Source organism: Phycodurus eques, chromosome 7 (genome assembly GCF_024500275.1).
Source record: "Phycodurus eques isolate BA_2022a chromosome 7, UOR_Pequ_1.1, whole genome shotgun sequence".
NCBI classification, from domain to species: Eukaryota; Metazoa; Chordata; class Actinopteri; order Syngnathiformes; family Syngnathidae; genus Phycodurus; species Phycodurus eques.
This window is the reverse complement of record NC_084531.1, coordinates 11,047,184-11,070,258: the sequence shown is the minus strand read 5'-3', so window position 1 is coordinate 11,070,258 and position 23,075 is coordinate 11,047,184. Positions and strand designations below refer to the sequence as shown.

At 41.7% G+C, this 23,075-nt stretch overlaps 1 protein-coding gene across 2 annotated transcripts in view; it reads right to left on the bottom strand.

Annotated features, from left to right (window-relative positions):
* Nucleotides 1-1,570: 1,570 nt before the first annotated feature.
* Nucleotides 1,571-23,075, bottom strand: part of sik2b (salt-inducible kinase 2b) — a 90,043-nt gene continuing 68,538 nt past the window's right edge. Inside the window, exons 8-15 of one of the 2 annotated variants that reach the window (XM_061680886.1) lie at nt 22,204-22,356; nt 21,728-21,886; nt 19,439-19,670; nt 19,052-19,345; nt 14,569-14,726; nt 13,709-13,822; nt 11,494-11,582; nt 1,571-7,346 (exon numbers count right to left, since the gene is read on the bottom strand). In XM_061680886.1, coding sequence (XP_061536870.1) covers nt 6,716-7,346; nt 11,494-11,582; nt 13,709-13,822; nt 14,569-14,726; nt 19,052-19,345; nt 19,439-19,670; nt 21,728-21,886; nt 22,204-22,356 — 1,830 coding nt within the window. In that variant the 3' untranslated portion in view covers nt 1,571-6,715. The remainder of the gene's footprint in view (nt 7,347-11,493; nt 11,583-13,708; nt 13,823-14,568; nt 14,727-19,051; nt 19,346-19,438; nt 19,671-21,727; nt 21,887-22,203; nt 22,357-23,075) is intronic. The other variant, XM_061680887.1, reaches the window with a different exon arrangement.

Here is a 23,075-nt window from a genome sequence, read left to right as displayed (position 1 = left end):
GACAATCAAAACTGCTGAAAGGATTGTCGGTACCCCCCTACCCACCATTGAGGACTTGCACGCTGCCAGAACTAAGACAAGGGCGTGCAAAATCCTCTCGGACCCTCCGCACCCGGTCACCAGCTCTTCCAGCTCCTTCCCTCAGGTAGGCGCTACCGATCAACGCAAACTAGAACTAGTAGACATTCCAACAGCTTCTTCCCTCTTGCGATCAACTTCTTAAACACCTAACCTATAATTCCATTGCAACAAGCTGGCAATTTTTTGACTTGAGTTCGTTGTCACATTTCTGTGGGGCCAATTATGTATTACTCGTGCACTCACTGTAGTTGTCTCGCCATGCGGCACTATTTGCATATACTGGCCACTCATGCCAGAGTAGCATCTGCTCCATTTGCACACTGATTGAGGAGTATCTGTAACATTTGCACAACCAACATTGTCCCAGATGATCGCACTACTCGTCACTTTAAACCGCATACACTCCTTGAAGTCTCAGCGCCCTTTGCACAATGGTCATTGCACCGGACTATTGCAATATTAGTCGTTCGAACTGCTCTAAGTGCTAGAGGACTCTGCATCTTTTTGCACAATTGTTTTTTGTCAATGTCTTTATGTCCCCAAAGTGTTCTGTAAATTGACTGTTTGTTGTACTAGAGCGGCTCCAACTACCGGAGACAAATTCCTTGTGTGTTTTGGACATACTTGGCAAATAAAGATGATTCTGATTCTGATTGTGATCATTTGAAATTTCATCAGTTGTAAAGAAAATTCTGTGATGACCAAACACGGCGTCTCTGTGATTTTATGGGAGTGTAGTTGTAGACAAAGCAGACAAGGCAGCAATAAGCTGTTCAGTAACCTTTTTTTTTAATCTCAACAGCAAGTTAGCTTATGTGTGGTCGACAACCATGAGGGGAAATATAGAAAAGTCTATTTCATATTGTTGTGTTTCATCAGCAGGGAGTTGAGTGTGACTGTGTGTGAAATGAATGTACTATATCCACTACTACTCTCCTTATGACTTCAGTCTTCACCTATACACAAATATATTGCTAGAATACTTTTGACACTGAGCCGACAAGTAAAAGAAAAAAAAAACAACATTGATAAGTCACGAGGATGGAGGCTCATATTTTGAGGGACTTTGGTTTTTGTACCTTTGTAAAATCTGCTTCTACTCACTTGGTGCTGGGTGGGGTGGAGGCGGTTTGGGTGACAAAACGAAGACTAACCATGATAAATCACCATCATTGAAATGTGAAAAGTAAAAGGCACACAGAATTCAAACCCCTACAAGCTTGCTCTAATTAACACTAATTTGTAGACTTTTTATAACAAATGTGAGTTCATGTCCTCCTCTGCTCTTACTACAGCTCTGTCCAGTACACCGGAGCCAGCAGAAAATAATATGAAAACAACATTTGAGTCCTTCACAAAACATTTTGTCTCTCTTATGGCCGCAATGCCTTGTGGACCGCGGAGTGCGTTGCTATTATTGCTGGCATGTCCAATTTTGACCGTCACACGATGGCAATGTGAGGTAAGAAAATGAGAGTTTCACTCAGGATTATGAGAAAATACACTTGTTATAGTTTCATAGTCAATTGATGAAAAACAAAAAATATACAGGGTCTCAGTTTGATGCGGAGACTGTTTTTTTTTTTGTTTGTTTTTTAAACAGACAAATCACATACACTATTTCTTGCGACTAGGTACCAATTAATATTAAGGCCAATCTAAAACGGAAAAGAAATTCAGAAAGATGTAATTTTACAACAATAAAGTCAATGTAAGACAATAAAGTCAATGTAAGAAAAAGTCATTATTACAATGACGCTGTAATTCATTGAGTGAATGTCAAAATTGTAATCTTACAAGGAAGCAGTCGTATTAATTTTGAGAAGAAAAATGTCAGCATGTGATGACAATGACACTGAAATTGTGACCAGTAAAATTGTAGTGTTACAAAATTCGGAATTTTACAAGAATAGTGGAAAGTTGTGATTTTAATGAGTGCATGTCAAAATGGTAATGTTACAAGGAAAATAGTTGCAATTATCTGATAAAAAGAATTTCATGAGATTAGTCGTAATATAGCTGGACAAAGCTGTAATTTTAACGAGTGAATGTCAAAATTGTAACATTTCAATAATTGTAAATTTCCCAAGAAAAAAAGTTGTAATTTTACAAGAACGGTGGTAATGTCAAAATTGTAACATTACTATAGTCACAATTCACAGAGAAATTTCCCAATTTTAAAGTCTTAATGTGACGAAAAACTTTTTTATGACCAAATTTTATACAAATGGTGATGATAAAGTTGAAATATTAACAAGTGACTGCCCAAATTGTGATGTTACAAGAGTTATAATTTAACAAGAATAGTGGCAACATGTTGACGAAGTCGTAACTCTAACCAGTGAATCTAAAAATTGTAAAGTCACAAGAGTCATTTTTTTCAGAGAATTTGTCCCAATTATACAAAGGTAGTCTTAATGTGACGACAAAGTTGTAATTTTAACAGGTAAATGTCTAAACTGTAATCTTACAAGGAAAATAAAGTAGCATTTTTTTAAAGCAAAAAATTGGGAATGTGATGACAAAGTTGAAATTGTAAAGAGTGAAAGGTAAAATTGTAACTTTACAATTGTCATAAGCTAACTAGAACAGTGGTAATGTGCTACACACTACAATAACGTGTACTAATTGCAACTTTTTTAAAAAAAATTCTGTTTTCTTGTAACATTACGACTTCTCTAAAGATCACAACTATTCTCATAGTCACACATTTTATTTTGTAAAATTATAACTTTATTCTAGTTAAAGGACAACTTTAGCCCAGAAAAATTAGGAGTATTCCCGTTTAATGACCACTTCATTCTGGCAAAACTACGACTTTTTAATCACATGCTTACGACTAAGCTCTGCTTACGACTAAACTTTATTCTCATATAAAACTTTTGAATTAGCAGATTATGGCTTTATTCTCTTCCTTGTACATTGCATACAATTTGCGAAGGGCTAATTTGAATTATCCATCCATCCATTTTCTGAGCCGCTTCTCCTCACTAGGGTCGCGGGCGTGCTGGAGCCTATCCCAGCTGTCATCGGGCAGGAGGCGGGGTACACCCTGAACTGGTTGCCAGCCAATTGCAGGGCACATACAAACAACCAACCATGCGCACTCACATTCACACCTACGGGCAATTTAGAGTCTCCAATAAATGCATGTTTTTGCGATGTGGGAGGAAACCGGAGTGCCCGGAGAAAACCCACGCAGGCACGGGGAGAACATGCAAACTCCACACAGGCGGGGCCGGGGATTGAACCCGGCTCCTCAGAACTGTGAGGCTGACGCTCTAACCAGTCGGCCACCGTGCCGCTATTTTGAATTACAACCATAAATTACTTTTTTCCAGTAGTATTTCCAGTTTTAAAATGACAATTTACTCGCAAAATAATGGCTTTTTATCACAAACTTATCACTTCTGTCGCTTTCTTGTGACATTATGACGTTATTCGAGTGTGAACAATTTTATTCCTGTAAGTTTGTTGTTTGTTATACTGTTATATTGTTGTCCTATTTGTTATATTGCAACTTTCTTCTCTAAAAAGTTTTGGGTCTAAAGTGACAACTATTCCCATTTGACAATTTCATTACCACAAACCCACTTCTTTTGTGTAAAATTACAAATTTATTCCTCTCTTTAGTCTCTCCTTGTACATTACATCTTTTTAATTTGACTTTTGACTTTTCTTGTAAAATTGACTTTTTTCTAGTAATATTACATTCTTAAATGCCATGTTACAGTAAAAATAAGGATTCTGAATTGCTAACTAGTCACTTTATTCTCCTCCTTGTAACTTTACACTTTTTGTGTCGTTACATCATGACTTTATTCCTATTATTTACCCTAAGAATCTCAGTAAATCTCTCTATTTACCCTAAGAAATTCAACTCAATTTGCAACTTCCCTCCACCTGAGATATTTTTCTCTATATGTTTTTCTCCTTTTCAGCTTGGCCTCAATAGCCCTTGGTAAATAAGGGCTGTCTGCTACTGCTATTGACAGCTAGATAATGGGAAAATGTGAATGGTCGTAATGATGGAGTTGACCTTGAAGTCTGTCACTGTTCCTATGGTCAGTGTAGTTATTAGAGACACCACTTTTCCATTTGATTTGACCACACACACACGCATAATTTAAATGTCAGCGTCGTGTCGGGAAGATACTTCAACTAGATTCATCACAGTCTGAGTGCTGCTAATATATAAAAACAAAAAAAACAAAACGGACAGTCTCTCGTGCCGTGGCCGCCTTTGCCGTCGGTCCCAAAAGTGGTCACGTGTGGCGTCATCCGTTACATTCGTTCACGAGAAAGCTTCTCGTCCTTGTCTGTCACGTGACATTCTTTCTGACTTGTGCAAAACAAACAAACAAACAAACAAACAAACAAAACGCACTCACATCTGCGCTCCTGCTGATGTTATCAGCGCCGTATGACCAATCATATGCGAGTGGGCCGGACAGATGAGGTGCAGCATCATCACCATCATCACAGAGGATTAATATTGCTTCAATATTGCCACAAAAAGGTAGAAAAATAAGTTGTTGTCACCAAACATTCCTTTGGGGAGCCCTCATTTAGCATGAGCCATGAATCGAGCGCTCCTGGACTTTGAAGGTGGAGAAGCCTTTCAGTAGTGTTAGTTCAGTAGTTACAAAGGAAACACTGACGAGAGTAATGCGTCACGTGTGTGTGTAGTCTCATTTAGCTCATCGACTTGTCAAAAATATTGTGTGTCCTTATTGTTAGTGTTGCAAGTGATCAATCCGACCATTGTGCCCGCCACTGTACAACCTGCTCGTGTGCAAAGTGACACCTGAAACACTCGAAACTGGGCTTCACGATAAATGAGGGCTATTGCGTTCTCTTCACACTAAGAAAGTACTCACCGGTGCTGTTTTAGCAGAACACCATCACCTATGGAAAGCTGTTTGAGCAATTAGTCCATATCCTTGATATTCAATTTAAGGTCCATGCACTAGTACTCTCTTAGCCTTCACTAATAGGACGACATTCGTAGGATTTTGAGCATTTAGTCGATGTCCGCTAGTGCGATGAACTATGAATGAAAACTACTGCGCTGTGAATAAACTGCTCAAACAGCTTGCCATAAACCCGTTTGACTACTTATTTGATGTCCATGATATCCAACCTAAGGTCCATGTAACAGTACGCTCTTTGTCCTCACTAGTAACACAACTCCAAATATCGATTAACACATTAATCGAGAACGATTTTGATAATTGATTAATCGTTTAGGGACCCTGTTAACTTAAAATTGTCCAAATCCTCAGAATTTCAGCCTATCAACACTAAATGCTCTCAGATTTTTGTGGTCCTCCATGGAAGCAGACTGATTATCTTTGAGTTGAATCAAAATAAGACATTTGCAAACATCTGCTTTTACTTTGGCAAACGAATATTTTTGCCCATTTTCTGAAATTCTATAGACCAAACTAGTAACAATCATAATTTTTTGTTTGTTTGTGTATTTTCTGCATTGTCAATTTAAAACAATGTCCTGTTTTTGAATAAAGGGATGGAAATTAAAAATGTGTTTTTAAAAAAAAAATCCAATTCATCAATTCATCAAAACAAGTAATCAACATTAAATGATTGTTAAAATATTTTAAAATGATTGTTAGTTGCAGCCTTACGAGTAAGACAACTATGTGTTAATGGTGAGGCAAAACTGTGCACTCGACAACTCCGCCCTATCACTCGTGAAATAATACAATTTGACAAGTTCAAAATTTAGCTCTTCACTAGGAGTCCTAAGTAGTATGCAGATGTCAACCAGTGCAGTTGTGCGTCACAAGTAACATGAATTTGTCCTAATAGTGAGGATAAATAGGGTAAATTCATGGACCTTAGGCTAGATATCAAGGATCTTGACTAAATGCAGCAACATTGCATTTATTTAATATCTAACCAGTATGCGGAATTATAAAGGGAAACTAGCCCACTGCGAATAAATGCTTATATGGCTTTAGGGCAAGCAAGCCTTTTGACAATGGTGTGTTACTAGTACTACTACTGAAATAAAACAATTCTACCAGTTATCCAGCAAGTCACTAGTAGTACTAGTAGTGCACAGATGTCAACAAGTGAACAGCGTTGCCTCACTAGTAATGTGGTTGTCCAACTAGTACATGGACCTTAAGCTGCAAATTAAAAATATTGTCAAAATCCTCAATCGACTTGCCATCCTGTCATCCATTTTGTGCTTTTGATTGGCAGTCAGTCCCAAAACAGTTCACTAGTTCCAGACCACTTCTGTGTGAAATGCTGCAGTCGCCCTCAACACCTTATCAGCATCATGCCGTCTCACTAGTGGCATGAGGGCGGCCACTGGAGCCTCCTCGCCACGAGTTGCGACCGCGTCGGCGTGTTGGCCCGCTCCTCGCTCGTCCAATGCGGAGGAGGAGGAGAGGGAGGAAAAGGAGGTCAGCTCAGGGAGGAATTTTGGTACGAAAGGTTCTCAGAGGTTCATTCCAACTACGAAATTCAGTTTTCGTTGGTTGTATGAAAGTCTGCGTTTTCCCCATTGCTATGCTTGTGTCTCCAAATCTCTCTGTGGGCTCTGAACGCTGCTCAGGCTCTCCGTGCTCAATACTGCTTCAATCCGGCCCCTTGCGAGGCTTCAGTTGACCAGCACGAAGCCTTGCTGGGAGTCCACCGTCTCCATCATCTCGCTGTCCAGGAGCGGGCTCTGTAGCTCCGCCAGAACCAGACCCTCGGGCCGGGCCGGCTCGCCCGAGGCCCCCGACCCCGCCGACTCTCTTATGGCGGGAGGGGGGAGCGAATCCAGGTCAAGGTGGAACTTGTACTGTCCTGGTGGCAGGGCTTCAGTGGAGGGGCACCGGGCCTGCTGCTCTACAGGGTAGCAGAAACCGAGACTGGTAGCTGAGGTTTCATGAGGCGATTGGTGGTGGTGGTGGTGGAGGGGGTGGTGCTGAAGGTGGGGGACAGGGGGCAGGTGCTGGGCGTAGTGGTGATGACTCATGTAGGGGTCGTAAAGCGGGCCCTCCCCCGGTTCCAGAAGGGGGCTCAGGCTGAGGGGGTGGCTGTATGGCGACGAGGACCCCTGCTGTGATTGAGGCTGCGGGCCGCCGCTAGACATCAGGGGCACCTGGGGGGAGTTCTGGGAGGCAGCGGGGTCCAGTGGGACGCCACCCACCGGATAGGACACTTCAGCGATCTGCATCTGATTGAAGTAGACTGGCAGGCCCAGACCCTGTGACTGTTGCAGGTACATCCTCTTCTGGTTCAGTCTGTCAGGACGACACAGAGTTAGACGCACCGCCGGTTCTACTTTGCTACATCTTTCAGCTGGCTGTCACTGTGCTAAACTTAGAACTTAATCAAACAAGCTCCCCTTCCAGGAACGAATATCACAATGTAGCCGTCACCTAAAGGCATAAACAATATTTGCCAACTCAAAAGTAAAAAAAGAAGACGTATCCCAGCCAAACAGCAAAGTATTGTAATGATAAAAATTAAAGAGTTACGTAAATATGCAACTAGTAGCTGGGAGAGTTTTACTCCATTGCAGATCAGGGGAGGCATCGATTAGGCGGGGAGGCCTTTATTTTGGACAAAGCCATTTGTTTGAAACAATAAACAATATTAAAAGCATACGGTGGTTCCTTGAGATATGAGTGACCCTACTTTTAAGTTTTTCGAGATAAGCGCCATCGTTTAATTTTTTTGCTTTGAATTACGAGGAAAAAAGTGAGATACGAGCACTGCATAGTGGCAGTGAATTCAACTCACTAGACAACAACAGCAGCTTGGCAGAAAGTCAACAATTCTTCAAAAAAAGAGACTTCAAATCTATCCCCTGCGAAAAACAGATATTACTGCATGCCTGTATTATACTGCCCCTCAGTTGTCAAGTCACGCACACCAGAAGGAGATGCAATTAATGATAAGGATCAGGGTTTCCCACATATATATTTATTTGTCGGGGATCGCCACAAGTGAATTTTGGCCGCCACTAATAGATTTTGCCGCTATCTGTTCGTCCTTGCTGTGAATGTAGCGTGTCATTCCATGCCGGTCAGTAGGGGGCGTTATGCATCACCTCCGCCAAGAAGAGAATGTTATATGGTCACGATGAAACAAAAATAGAACGTTTTGGTAAAAACGCAACTTATTGTGTTTGGAGGAGAAATAATGCTGAGTTGCAACCATACCTACTGTGAAGCATGGGGGTGGAAACATCATGCGTTGGGGTTGTTTTTCTGCAAAGGGACCAGGACGACTGATCCGTGTAAAGGAAAGAATGAATGGGGCCATGTATCGTGAGATTTTGACTGAAAACCTCCTTCCATCAGCAAGGGCATTGAAGATAAAACGTGGCTGGGTCTTTCAGCATGACAATGATCCCAAACACACCGCCCCAGGCAATGAAGGAGTGGCTTTGTACGAAGCATTTCAAGGTCCTGGAGTGGCCTAGCCAGTCTCCAGATCTCAACACCATAGAAAATCTTTGGAGGGATTTGAAAGGCTGTGTTGCCCAGCGACAAAACATCACTGCTCAAGAGGAGATCTGCATGGAGGAATGGGCCAAAAATACCAGCAACAGTGTGTGAAAACCTTGTGAAGATTTACAGAAAATGTTTGACCTCTGTCATTGCCAACAAAGGGTATATAACAAAGGATTGAGATGAACTTTTGTTATTGACCAAATGCTTATTTTCCACCATAATTTGCTAATAAATTCTTTAAAAATCAGACAAATGTGATTTTCTGGATTTTTTCCTCTCTCATTTTGTCTCTCATTGGTGAGGTATACCTATCATTAATATTACAGGCCCCTCTCATCTTTTTAAGTGGGAGAACTTGCACAATTGGTAGCTGACGAAATACTTATTTGCCCCACTGTATACACAGCAGAAATAAATTCACGACCGGCTTAAAAACAAATGTTAAATGCATGAAAAATACAACTCACCATAATGCATAACGGATAAAAGAAGCTCTTTTTGTTTGAGGTCTTAGGCTCTTCTTCTAGCTCCTCGGGTGGCCTTTTTCCTTTTGAAAAGAAGCTCTCAGAAGACATTTGTTTTTTTTACTCATTTTTGCGAGTTTGCGGACTTATTTTTATTAACGTATCACATGACTACATGTGCAGTCTAGTGTTGTTTCATTCAAAAGAACAAATCTTTTCAGTGAATGTAATGAACTGAATCAGTTTATGAAATCATACGTTTTTTGAGCTTGGCCGCCGCCATGCGCCGACTCGGCTGGGAGCGGAAACGGAACTGCTGCAGCGCTCTGTGCAGACTTGACATGTCAATTGCGACGCGCAGCTGTTGCAGCGGAGAAAATTATGTTACTTTTCAAAATAAAACATTTGACACGCGAAAACGCAATACAATGGAAATTATATAAATTGGTCATTGCTTCTATGCGGCCCAGTAATGCCTGATGGACTGGGTGTGGGGGACCACTGTGCTAGAGAAGAAGAGGTTCAAGACGAAGTGGGCAGCGAGCAGCGCTGCCAGCGCAACTCACGAGGGACACGAACAGATGAAGTTAAGAATGAAGGTAAAGAGGTAACGGTGTCACCAAAAAAAGGTCGCCAAACAAACTTGAACAGGTCGGATTTATGTTATATTACGCCGTCTCTCTGTTAATGTAGTTCGAGGCCAATCGGTTCTGCTCATTAGTTGACATGATGATGTCTCATTCACACAGATGAATATTTAAAATTATTTCAAGTGAATCACGTAAAAGCCTCATGCTGTACAGTACATGCTGTGAGATTTAGCACTTAACACAAAACTGGTCTTAATTTATTTTCTCCTTTGCCTTTATGACTGCATCAGCAAACAAACACAAAACTACGGCATTTGACCCAGAGTCGCTCAAAATACCTCAGTTTAAGTCATGGCTGCATGTGACACAGCACAGTAAATTTAGTAGCTGCATTATATCTTCAGTTAATAATAACCATGTTCCATCCATCCATCCATCCATTTTCTACCGCTTATCCGAGGTCGGGTCGCGGGGGCAGTAGCTTTAGCAGGGACGCCCAAACTTCCCTCTCCCCAGCCACTTCATCCAGCTCTTCCGGGGCGATCCCGAGGCGTTCCCAGGCCAGCCGAAAGACATAGTCTGTGCAGCGTGTCCTGGGTCGTCCCCGGGGTCTCCTCTCGGTGGGACGTGCCCGGAACACCTCACCAGGGAGGCGTCCGGGAGCTATCCGAATCAGATGCCCCAGCCACCTCATCTGGCTCCTCTCGATGTGGAGGAGCAGCGACCCTCCTCTGAGATCCTCCCGGATGAACGAGCTTCTCACCCTGCGGATCAAAACTCATTTCGGCCGCTTGTATCCGGGATCTTGTTCTTTCGGTCACGACCCACAGTTCGTGACCATAGGTGAGTGTAGGAACGTAGATCGACCGGTAAATCGAGAGCTTCGCCTTTCAGCTTAACTTAACTTTTCTGGTTGCATTCCTTAACCGAAGAGCACTGATGTCCGTATTATTAGGAAGCTTTTATTTTGAAGGTGGCTTTCGCCGCGAGTTGGCGACCTATTACCGTAATGCCTAGTATAAACAAAATTAGGGGCGGCTGGCTTGACTGCAGTCGAAAACGGCACCTACGAAGAGACACGCTTACGAAGCACAGTTTAAACTGCAAGCTATCAGTTACGCGGAGGAACATGGGAATCGAGCAGCCGCGAGAGAATTCAAGATCAACGAATTCATTCATTTTAATGGGAAAAGATGATTTGGGATACAAGTGTTTTGAATTACGAGTGTGGTCACAGAACAAAAACTCGTAGGTCAAGGCACCACTGTATTAGAATGTATGTCAAGTGAAACTGATCTGTCATACATATAAGGTAAATATAATTATTATTGAGGAATAGCAAAAACAGAGGCGAACTGTGCAGAAAGAACACAGAACAAAACTACCCGGAAATTAACTATGGACACACGCAACATTGTGACGCAAACACGTCGGTGTCTAATGGCATGCTGAGATGCTGTCTCAAATTGAGTAAAATCATCTTTAATACCGCTGCCAACTTTCTTTCCCGTGAACACTGTTCACGGGCATCACTATGTGCTCCTGTTCTTGTTAGCAATGGAGTTCAAATATCAGCAATCAACTAAATGTCTGTGTGTCAATGACGGTGTCTATAAACTGAGGCAATTGGTTACTACCATCTTTTTCATCATGGGAGGTATCTATTGAGTAAGGTGATTTTCATCTTGAGTGGATGAGTGAATTAAATACGATTTAATCAAAGAAACAGGCATATATTAGTGGTAAGTCCTTAGAAATATGAAAATGACGAAAATTGTTGTAAAAGTAAAAAAACAAAACAAAAAACAATAATTTACTGTGGATACAATTAAACATTTTGGAGTATTGTGAGTATAGTGCATTAAGATGACTTACCGGTGTTCTTGTAGTTGTTGCTCTAAACTTCGGGGGGACTCCTTACAGAACATCTGGCAGCTTGGAGGAGTGTTTGCCAAAACGCTAGTCTTAAGGGCACAAGAAAGAGAAGACTGCTTTTAGACAAGTCCTCCACTCATCATTAAAATTATTGTGCAAAACGGGTGAATAGTTTGTTGATGAAAATCATGTGTTGTATGAGCTACAATACAAGGACAAAAGCGTTGGGACATCTGACTATTAAACCTACAGAAGTGAAAATGCAGTCGAACCTCAATTTACGACTGACAAAACTCTTGAGTTGCGAGCAAAAATTTGAGTGTCAGCGAACTTCCTAACAAGCAACTGTTTGTCAGAAAGTGAACAATTCTTCAAAAAGAGGCCAAGTGCTTACTTCATGCTATTTAATGCCACTCGCATTTGAAGTTTACTTTAAAAACTAAACAAATTGCACGTGAACTGTATTTAACCAAACCATATTACCTTACGAAAGTTCGCTAGCTTCATGCAAACACACAATGCAAAACACCACAGATGGGTTAATGAAACTAGCATTGATGTCATGGTAATTCAAAACCTTTAAAAAACTGATATTTCACTATAAGTGGTAGCAACACATGCTGACAGAACATACAAGACTGGTAGTCAAATTATTTATCCTCTGCAAAAAAATTTATACTGTTCCAGCTTAGTTGCCATGGTCTTCATAGAATGTACGTGTAGTATGTCTGTAGGTATTATACTGCCCCCTGGTGTCCAAGACATGAACACCAGAGAGGAACAGTATACTCTGAAAAACATGACTGCATTAACAATTTATTTATTTAATCATGATACACAAACCATGTAATTCTTTCCATTCATATGCTTAAGTTATACTACTACTGCATGTTCTTTGTACAGTACGGCAGAGCAGTGCTTCTCAAATATTTTATACCAAGTAGCACCCCAAAAATATTTCGTAACTTCTCAAAGTACCACCATCATGAACCAACATTAAAATACAGCAGCATAGGAGGCCAACGTGTTCATAAAAACCGAGGCAGAGGTTTTATCCCTAATGCAGTTTGAACTGTAACATTACAATCGAACAGTGGTTCTCAAAATCTTTCTAAAAAATATAAAACTGTACTGAACAGTGATTTATTTTCTTTTTAAAATTTAAACAGGCTGCATGCATAGGCTGCAAGTAAACATTCTCACTGTATCCAAATCTTCAATGGGTGCTTTCTGAAGAAGAGATAATCCTTCCCACATTAATAGGTGGTCAGGAAAAGGAAGGAGAAACCTTTGACGCAAAAGGTAAACACATTTGTTCCCCGATTGTGTGGGGCTTAACAACTCTGGCGATCAGGAGCCCATCACAATACGAAGCGCAGTGTTGGGAAAGATAGTTTTCTACGCGAACTAGTTCAAAGTTCAGTCAACCGTTTCAAAATTTAACTAGTTTAGTTCATAGTTCAAAAATTTTAACTAAATTCACCATTCCAGAAATGAACTAGTTCATAGTACCCCCCACCCCACAATATGTTGCTGACGGGTTATTACCCTCAAAATACTGGCATTTAATTTTCCCATTGTTGCCGCCCAATCAGTCCACACCAGTTGACAGCTGCAGCTTTCACGCTACAATCTAAAAAACATGCTTGAAGGGTCTTTTTAAAAATGAGGAATTATATAAAAAAAAAAACAGGACTTTTGTCCTCAATGTCCAAACAAAAACGCAACACAGTATGACAGGAACCATGGTGAAAGGACATTGATAATTTTGCATTCCTCGCAGCTCTGGCTGCACTATATTACAAAAGAACCACCAAAGTACGTACTCACTCCCATTTCCGCAGTGTCCCTGAGTGCACCTCGTGTTCTCACGCAGATGATTTGAGGAACAAGTTATGAGTTACGAGCGTGGTCACGGAACAATTTAAACTCGTAAGTCAAGGTGCTATTGTAGAAACCTCTGAGAGTTACATGAACCCTTGTTCAATGATCAACCAACAAAAGAGTTCCTTTCACTTCCTTGTATTGTTTCCCAAACCGCATTCTTATGTCAATATGCAAGGTGGGTACAAAACTAACATTATTGGAGGAGCTTAGATTTTTCCAAAATGTCTGCACTGAAGATAAGTCCAACTCGATTGATTAATTAATCGAGAAAGAGGTGTGTCCCAACACTCTTGTACATTTAGTTAGATTAAGTTGCATTGGGTCGAACCTGCAGCTGATGGGTGAGGTACTGAGTCTCCAAACTCTGCCTACGGGACATGAGAGGTGGCTTCGGCCCACCTTGGTATAAAGTCGGGCCCTCCTGTTGCTTAGTTGCCTCAGTCTTCCAACACAAACATTAAGAAGTTACAACACAGGATGTCTATGACCCCCCCCCCCCACACACACACACACACAAGCTCAAGGACACACTCAACAGTGTCCCCTAGCTTGTATTGGTTAATAAAGCCGTGTCAGGGCCTGGGTGCTTCATAGCGTGGTCTAAGTGGATTATCCATACCATGCGCTGCCAAAATGCCTTTGTGTTGGCCTAACAGCCAGATGCCTTTCACTAAATGGCATGTTCCACAGGGATTACACATTAGTTAAATAGAATGAGAGCATATTAAAAGGATGATGGGGGCCCAAGCATAAGAGCTGTGTTATTGCATTATGAAAGATGGGCAGCATGGGAACAACCAGATCTTGTCAGCTTTGGCTATTAATTCTGTGTTTGTGTTTTTATTTACTGGAAACCCCATGAATCTTGTTCCCATGCAGTGAGTCTCATTTAGTGTGCATTGTGATTTGGGTTTATTGAATGCCAGTCTCTGCTATGGGTAAGTCTGACTGCCTTTGACAATGGCTGCATTCACTTAGGCCAGAGCTACAGGCCCCAAGGGGACGAGACATCGAAAACAAGCCTCAGTTGGCCAGCTCTTTAGGGGTTACACAACAGCCTGGGTGCCTGTTGTTGTTTTTTTTTTTTTTAATTTCTGAGAAGAATGGAGTGAGGATGGTGGATGGACTGCCAAGGAATGAATCTGCCATGCGTGTACATTTGTGTCCTGATTATCCAGTGCGACTGACCTCCAAGAGGTTGTGCAAGTGATGCTGTGGTCCATGGAAGCCCATGGCGGGCCCTTCCCCGGAGCCCATCTGCTCCACCAGCATCTGGACTTTGTTTAGCTCCAGGATGCCTTTGGTCCTCGCCAGGTTCTGGAGATGCTGTCGAAAGGCAACCAGACCTGTGCAAACATAAATATTCAAAGTCAGATATCATAATGGCCCCTTCTGACGGTGTGCCTGCATGTACGTCACTGAGCCGTTGTGGGTGTGTTAGTGTGTGTGTGTGCACATATGACAACGTGTGTGTCTGATAAGAGCCATCCAGTGGTGACGAGCAGTGGCGGCGAATGATAGGACCTGACTCACTGTGGTGCTGGGAGTTATTTCTAACCCAAGTCATCAGTCTGACGCAAAAGAATCCGCAGCATCAACTTTCTCTCCCCAAAGAGGATTAAAAAAAAAAGACCAAGAGAGAGAAATAAATAACACAAACACCAACTGGGAGCGCACGTTACAGGCTGTCAATGAAGAGCTGGAGAAACAAAGGTTTTCAAGCTGTAATTATACCTTCGACTTGACAGAAGTGCATGTGATTTATAATGTGTGTGCAAAGATCAGGAAGGCAGTACATGGAAAACAAGGAAGAGAGTATATTTAGAATTTCCTACCTAATTACCTTCACCAAGGTTTTCATTGCTGTTTTTTTTTTTTTTTTTTTTTTTTTTTTTTTTTTTTTTTAAATGGCAGGATGGGGCATTGGCTGATGTAATTAAATGTTGCTGCAGACCCAGATAGTGCATGTGCAGTAGGTGGATATCTATGAAGCTGTACCCTATTTGGCCTTGAATGGAGGTCTGCTTGCGATCAAATGTCATCACAGTCTTGTAGCTATCTATCTACAGCAGGTGTTTTATATATCTAATTATGTTCTGCAGCAAGACAAACATAAAAGTGAAAGGAAAAGCAAGACAGGGTCAGGGGAAAGAGGTGGGTGCTGGTGAAAATAAGGCACAGAGGGTAGAAAAGGGAAAATGGTGACATACGTGGGCTGAAACCTTCTAATATCAGTCGGTGATTCATGAAGTGAATCAGTCATCAGAGGGCCTGAATGGAGGCGGTGATGGGGAGGAGGGGTGAGACAGCGGTAGGGTGTGTGAACAAGAGGGTGAGAATGAGGCACTGTGTAATGTGGAAGGCCCAATATATAATATATATATATATATATATATATATATATATATATATATATAATATATATATGTGCCCCAATTCCAATGAAGTTGGGACGTTGTGTTGAACAAATAAAAATCGAATACAATGATTTGCAAATCATGTTCAACCTATATTTAATTGAATACTCTACAAAGACAAGATATTTAATGTTCAAACTGATAAACTTGTTTTTAGCAAATACTCATTAACTTAGAATGTTATGGCTGCAACACGTTCCAAAAAAGCTGGGACAGGGTCATGTTTACAACTGTGTTACATCACCACTTCTATTAACAACATTCAATAAACATTTGGGAACTGAGGACACTAATTGTTGAAGCTTTGTAGGTGGAATTATTTCCCATTCTTGCTTGAAGTACAGCTTCAGCTGTTCAACAGTCCGGGGTCTCCGTTGTCGTATTTTACGCTTCATAATGCACCACAAATTTTTAATGGGAGACAGGTCTGGACTGCAGTGCAGTCAAAAACTCCACAGCCACCTCTCCGAGATGCTTTCATACCTCCACAGGAATGTCATCAGAACCAACTGCCTTTTCCATTTTTCATCCATCCTTTCTAACTTCCCCCTAACTAATCATTGCCACTTCCTGTTCCACCACACTTGCCTCTTCTACTCCCCCTTCTCGAAGTATTCTTTCCATCCATCTAGCACACTACTGCCACCAGTCAACATATTTCCATCTCTATCCTTAATCACCCTAACCTGCTGCACATCCTTCCCATTTCTATCTGTCTGTCTGGCCAACCTGTATAGATCATTTTCTCCTTCTTTAGTGTCCAACCTGGCATACGTCATATGCCCCTTGTTTGGCCTTTGCCACCTCTACCTTTGCCCTATGTCACATCTCAATGTATTTCTTTCGCCTCTCCTCTCCCACTTCTTCTTAGCTAACATTTTTCCTTGTATGATTTCCTGTACTGTGAGATTCCACCACCAAGTTTCCTTCTTTCCTTTCCTGCCAGAAGATACACCAAGTACTCTCCTGCCTGCCTCTCTGATCACCTTGGCTGGAGAGGTCCAGTCTTCTGGAAGCTCCTCCTGTCCACCGAGAGCCTGTCTCACCTCTTCCCGAAAAGCTGCACAACACTCGTCGTGTCTCAGCTTCCACTACATGGTTCTCTGCTCTGCCTTTGTCTTCCTAATCTTCCTCCCCAGCACCAGAGTCATTTTACACACCACCATCCGATGCTGTCTAGCCACACTCTCCCCTACCACTACCTTACAGTCGGTAACCTCCTTCAGATTACATCGTCTGCACAAGATGTAATCCACCTGCGTGCTTCTACCTCCGCTCTTGTAGGTCACCCTATGTTCCTGCCTCTTCTGGAAAAAAGTGTTCACTCCAGCCATTTGCATCCTTTTTGCAAAGTCTACCACCATCTGTCCCTCCAAGTTCCTTTCCTGGATGCCGTACTTACCAATCACTTCTTCATCATACATATATACATATATATACATACACACATACATATATATATACATAAATATATACACATACATACATATATACACATACATACATATATACACATATACATACACATATGTATATGTGTATATATATATAGGTATATATATATATATATATATATATATATGTATATGTGTATATATATATATATATATATATATATATATATATATATATATATATATATATATATATACATGTATATGTGTATATATATATAGGTATATATATATATATATATATATATATATATATATATATATATATATATATATATACCTACATACATATACACATATATATATACATATACACATATATATATATATACATATATATATACACACATATATATATATATATATACACATATACATATACACATATATATATACACACATATACATATATACATATACACACATACATATATATACACATATACACACATACATATATACACATATACATATACATATAAATATACATATACACACATATATATATATACACACATATACATATATATATACACATATACATACATATATATATACATATATATATATATATACACACATACATATATATACACATATACATACATTTATACACATATACATACATACATACGTGTATATATATATACATATATATACACATATACATACATATATATATATATATATATATATATACATACACACACACACACACACACACACATATATACATATCTTCTTTTCCTTTCGGCTTGTCCCTTTAGGGGTCGCCACAGCGCGTCATCCTTTTCCATTTAAGACGAACTCCTGTATCCTCCTCTCGAACACCAACTGCCCTCAAGTCTTCCCTCACGACATCCATCAACCTTCTCTTTGGTCTTCCTCTCATTCTCTTCCCTGGCAGCTCCATCCTCATCATCCTTCTACCAATATACTCACTCTCTTTCCTCTGGACGTGTCCAAACCATCGAAGTCTGCTCTCTCTAACTTTGTCTCCAAAACATCAAACCTTGGCTGTCCCTCTGATGAGCTCATTTCTAACTTTATCCAACCTGGTCATTGCTAGGGAGAACCTCAACATCTTCATTTCTGCCACCTCCAGCTCTGCTTCCTGTTGTCTCTTCAGTGCCACTGTCTCTAATCCGTACATCATGGCTGGCCTCACCACTGTCTTGTAAACTATGCCCTTCATCTAGCAGAGACTCTTCTGTCACATAACACACCTCACACCTTCCTCCACCAATTCCAACATGCTTGGACCAGTTTCTTCACTTCCTGACCACACTCACCATTGCTCTGGACGGTTGACCCCAAGTATTTAAAGTCCTCCACCTTTGCTATCTCTTCTCCCTGTAGCCTCACTCTTTGCCCACCAGCCCTGTCATTCATACACATTTATTCTGTCTTACTTTGGCTTATCTTCATTCCTTTACTTTCCAGTGCACGCCTCCACCTTTCTAACTGTTCCTCCACCTGCTCCCTGCTTTCACTGCAGATCACAATGTCATCTGCAAACATCATGGTCCACGGGGATTCCAGTCTAACCTCATCTGTCAGCCTATCCATCACCACTGCAAACAGGAAGGGGCTCAGGGCTGATCCCTGATGAAGTCCCACCTCCACCTTAAATTCCTCTGTCACACCTAAAGCACACCGCACCACTGTTCTGCTGCCCTCGTACATGTCCTGTATTTTTCTAACATACTTCTCTGCCATGTCTGTCAGCGTTCGCTGAGAGATTTAACCTGAACTTGCCTCTGCGTGAGATGTACCGTTTAGAAGGAGTGGGTTACTGACCTTGTGTCAGTGAGGTGTCAGAGGCACGGCGTCCTTCTCTGAAGCTGATGGGTGAACGGTTGTGGGTGTCCCTGTGCTGCGAGGTCAGGGTGGCCATTGCCGGGTTGGCTGGTCGGGCGCTCAGGAATGACGTAGGGGGGACGCGGGAGACCGTGCTGTTGGCCAGCACCAGTTCACTGAGCAATGGGGGGTCCTCAAGCAGACCGAGGTCACTTTGCATCGACCCCATGTCGTAGCCCATGTCAGAGTCCATGCTGCTCGTGGAGGGGTTGTGCCCCAGAGCGAACAGTTTACCTGTAGGGCAAGCAAAATGCTTTTAAATGGAAAACTCCAGAAAAAAAGGTACATCTGACTTTTTGGTGTATGTAGGATCAGCTGACATCATACCCTGGTTTGACGTTCCTGGCTGGTTAGTAACCTCAGAGAGGGTGTGTCGCCTCTGGCCAAAACGAGCGGTCTGATAGGCCAAGAGCATGTGGGGCGCATCCTCCTCAGTGTCGGGCTCTTCGGTCTCAATGCCCTCATCAATCGACATCTCCATCATGTTGCTAGGAGACGAGGTGGAGGACTTGCGGAGCACAGTGATGGGAGGCAGGGGGTCCAGAAGGCAGCCGTTTACCTGAAAAAGGTGTAGAATCTTCTTTGTTAATTATTTGTAGGAGTGTTTTGATCAAATTTGTTTTGCACCCGTGTACGAGTCAAGACAGAAGCATTTCTTAATTAAATGTATAATCACAAGTCAAAGTAGATGCATAGTTTGTGGGTGAGTGTGACTCCATTTATCTACAAACAACACTATTGATTTATTGCCTCATCAAATGCAAGCAGTGGGGCACAAGTTTACTTGTCACAAAATAATTCACACTAGATAGATTTCTATGTGAAGGTAAGTAGTTTAAATGAGTCACATTTGCTAACCTATCACTCTTTCAACTCTGTTTGGCTATACCATTTCCCCTCCCAGGCCATGAAGACTTAGTTTTGTACCATCTTTCGGTTTGCCCTGACTGCTGTCCATGGAAGCAAAATGTTTCCACATTAAGTTGTACAGCCCTAAATGACAAAAGAGAACAGACTGTGTGTCTCTCTGTTACTGTCATACTTACAATACCAGTACTAAAACTCCCAAAAGGTTATATTGAGGAACATAATACTAAGCTATTGCTGTTCCATTTGTACCTCAGAATTATTTTGTTGCTTTTATAAATTCGGAAAATAAAAGCCAATACCAATCAGCTGAGAATTACGTGATCTGCCCCGATTTCCGATCGGATTGATTGATTGAGTCATCATTCAAAGAGTGATGCTTACAAAACAGAAATATAAGGTTATGTGCACCTTTAATGCTACTTTTGGGGAAGGCAGATCCATGAAGTGAGTTTTCATTGACACACCCACTCAAAATCATACACCAGAGTTGCAAAAAAAGCATGGTGTATGGAGACAGCAACTTTGCCCAATTTCTCAATGTGCTTTCACTAATGCCTTGGGATCAAAATGTGTTACTCAGCGCGGACGCGCACACACACACACACACACACACCCCCCCGTGTACATGAAAGACAAAGGGGGAACCATAATTGAGACAGATATGAGAACTAGAGTAAAAAAAAAAAAAAAAAAAAAAAGTAAAGCAGGGAAAGAAAACAAACTGAACTTCAGCTAAGGGATGATAGAAAATAATATAAAAACTATTTAAATTGGTGGAGGAGCGTTGTGGCTTCGTGTCCATGCGTGTTCACTCGGCAACACATTCGGTCACATCATCAGAGGGCTACTTACATAACCGCGCTCCATTCACGCTGATAACTAACACACACACAGACAAACACGCACACGCACACGCGCACGCACACACACACACACACACACACACACACACACACACACAGTGCTGTCTCCCTCCCCTGCTAACCACACATACACATCACATTTTGTTGGAGCCAGGGGTGGAGCGGGTGCTGCAAAATACATTTTGGGGCGGTATAAATGAGAACTACATATGTGTATTTCCCTCTGAAAATGTGTGAGGCAGTGGGATTCTATAAGTCTGCCAGCTCCCGACAGGCCAGTCGGAAAAAGGTCACTGGTTGGCACAGATAAACAGGAAAAAGTGTGCGAGTGTGCGTGTTAGTTTGCGAGTCTGAGACATGTGCAGGACAGACAGCTGTCCTGTCTGATGTGAGCACTGGCTTGGAGCTTACATAAGAGGACGAGTCATCTGAACTCTGGCAGGTTGACGAAGTAAGCAAATACTGGAGCCCTCAAAGGAGCATGATGTGCATGCACACATGAACATGAACACTTGCACAGACACAGACACAGGCACAGGCACAGGCACAGGCAGACAGACAGACAGACACAGACAGACACAGACAGACACAGACAGACACACACACACACACACACACACACACACACACACCTCTGAATCACAGTGAAGTGAGCTTATCAAAGCGAATCACTGTCAGAGTGCATCAGGATAATGTTTCTGGACATTCTTTGGCAGCACGATAATGACTGTAATAACTGCATTTTCCATAACCAAAGCCGGATCTGAGCGGGCCGTCATATGAGGTTAGAAGCCATACACGCACACACAGGAGTTAAGAAGACATGCGTGTCCCTGCCATCTAAGCCTGCTGCTGCATCCACTGACTGTGTCTTTGGACCTACTTTAGGCGTGTTGACGTCCTCAGGCATGAAATTCTGCTCCAGAGCGCATGTAGGCTGGGCAAAGGTGAACGCATCAGAGGTGGCTTGGGAAACTGCAGGGGATCGCAGCAGACGGACCCCTTGTGGGAGCAAGCCCACCTGGGCCGAACTGCTAGTCGACTGCAGAGAGAAAAAGAGGAAGGTTGTTGTGGGTCTTTCTTTAAATCACAGCTGTTGACTCTCTAAGCATGATGATTCAACAAAACGAGCCACTGTGAATGTAGTATTTTAGAAGCAATAAAAGAGGTTGAAAGCAATGAGGGGACAGAGACAAGAAAAGAATGCATAACCAAGTGGTAAAGATCAAGGCTGGGAAGAAGAGCAGGTGGAGATAATAAATGAATGGGTCTGTCTGCTCCTGAATGCAGGTGTGAAGAGTGCTTTGATCAGGGTGGCGAGGATGTCATCTATGGATTATTTTCCAAGCCTTTGGCTACCTTGATGACAGTCTGTTCAGCAATAGTGCTGGGCCGTCGTTGACGTGCATCCAGCCTCTGTTCCACCGGGAAGCTGCAGCGATGGGCCTTTAGCCGCTCCACCAGCAGGTAGTAGATGGCGGCAAAGTGGTTGTAGCTTTTGTTCTGCAGAGACTGGAGGCGAGAGATGACACACTGTGACAACGACAGTGTCCCTTTATCTTGACAAAAAGGATGGGATAGTAGCATTTAAGAGCACTCACTCACACATTAAAATACATGGAAATCCAAATGTGGGGACCCCATCACAAGGTTCTACACCCGAATAATGACGAATGCGGGTCCATTTCGAACATTAGTCTCAAGTTAACAGACTTGGTTCCTTGTCTGATAAAGGGTCTCTTTACTAATACGAACCTGAGCACTACAGTGCCGTAAATGAAGTATTCTCAAATTATTATTTGCATAGTTTCCACACTTGAATGTTTAAGATCATCAAACCAATGAGTATCAGACAAATATAACACAAGTAAATGTAAAATGCAGTTTTTAAACGGTGCTTTTATTAAGGAAAAAATAAATAAATAAATATATATACATACAACAACCAGTCCCAGACTATCGCACTACTCGTCACTTTAAACCGCATACACTCCTTGAAGTCTCGGCGCCCTTTGCGTCGGACTATTGCAATATTAGTCACTCGAATTGCTCTAAGTGATAGAAAAGTGATTAAAATTTTTTTTTAAATGTACCGGCATTACCAGATAACTAGCAACCCTTTACTGCTCAGTGACTTTTTTTTTTTTTTGTCTAAGTCTTTCTGTCTCCAAAGTGTTCTGTAAATTGACTGTCTGTTGTCGTACTAGAGCGACTCCAACTACCGGAGACAA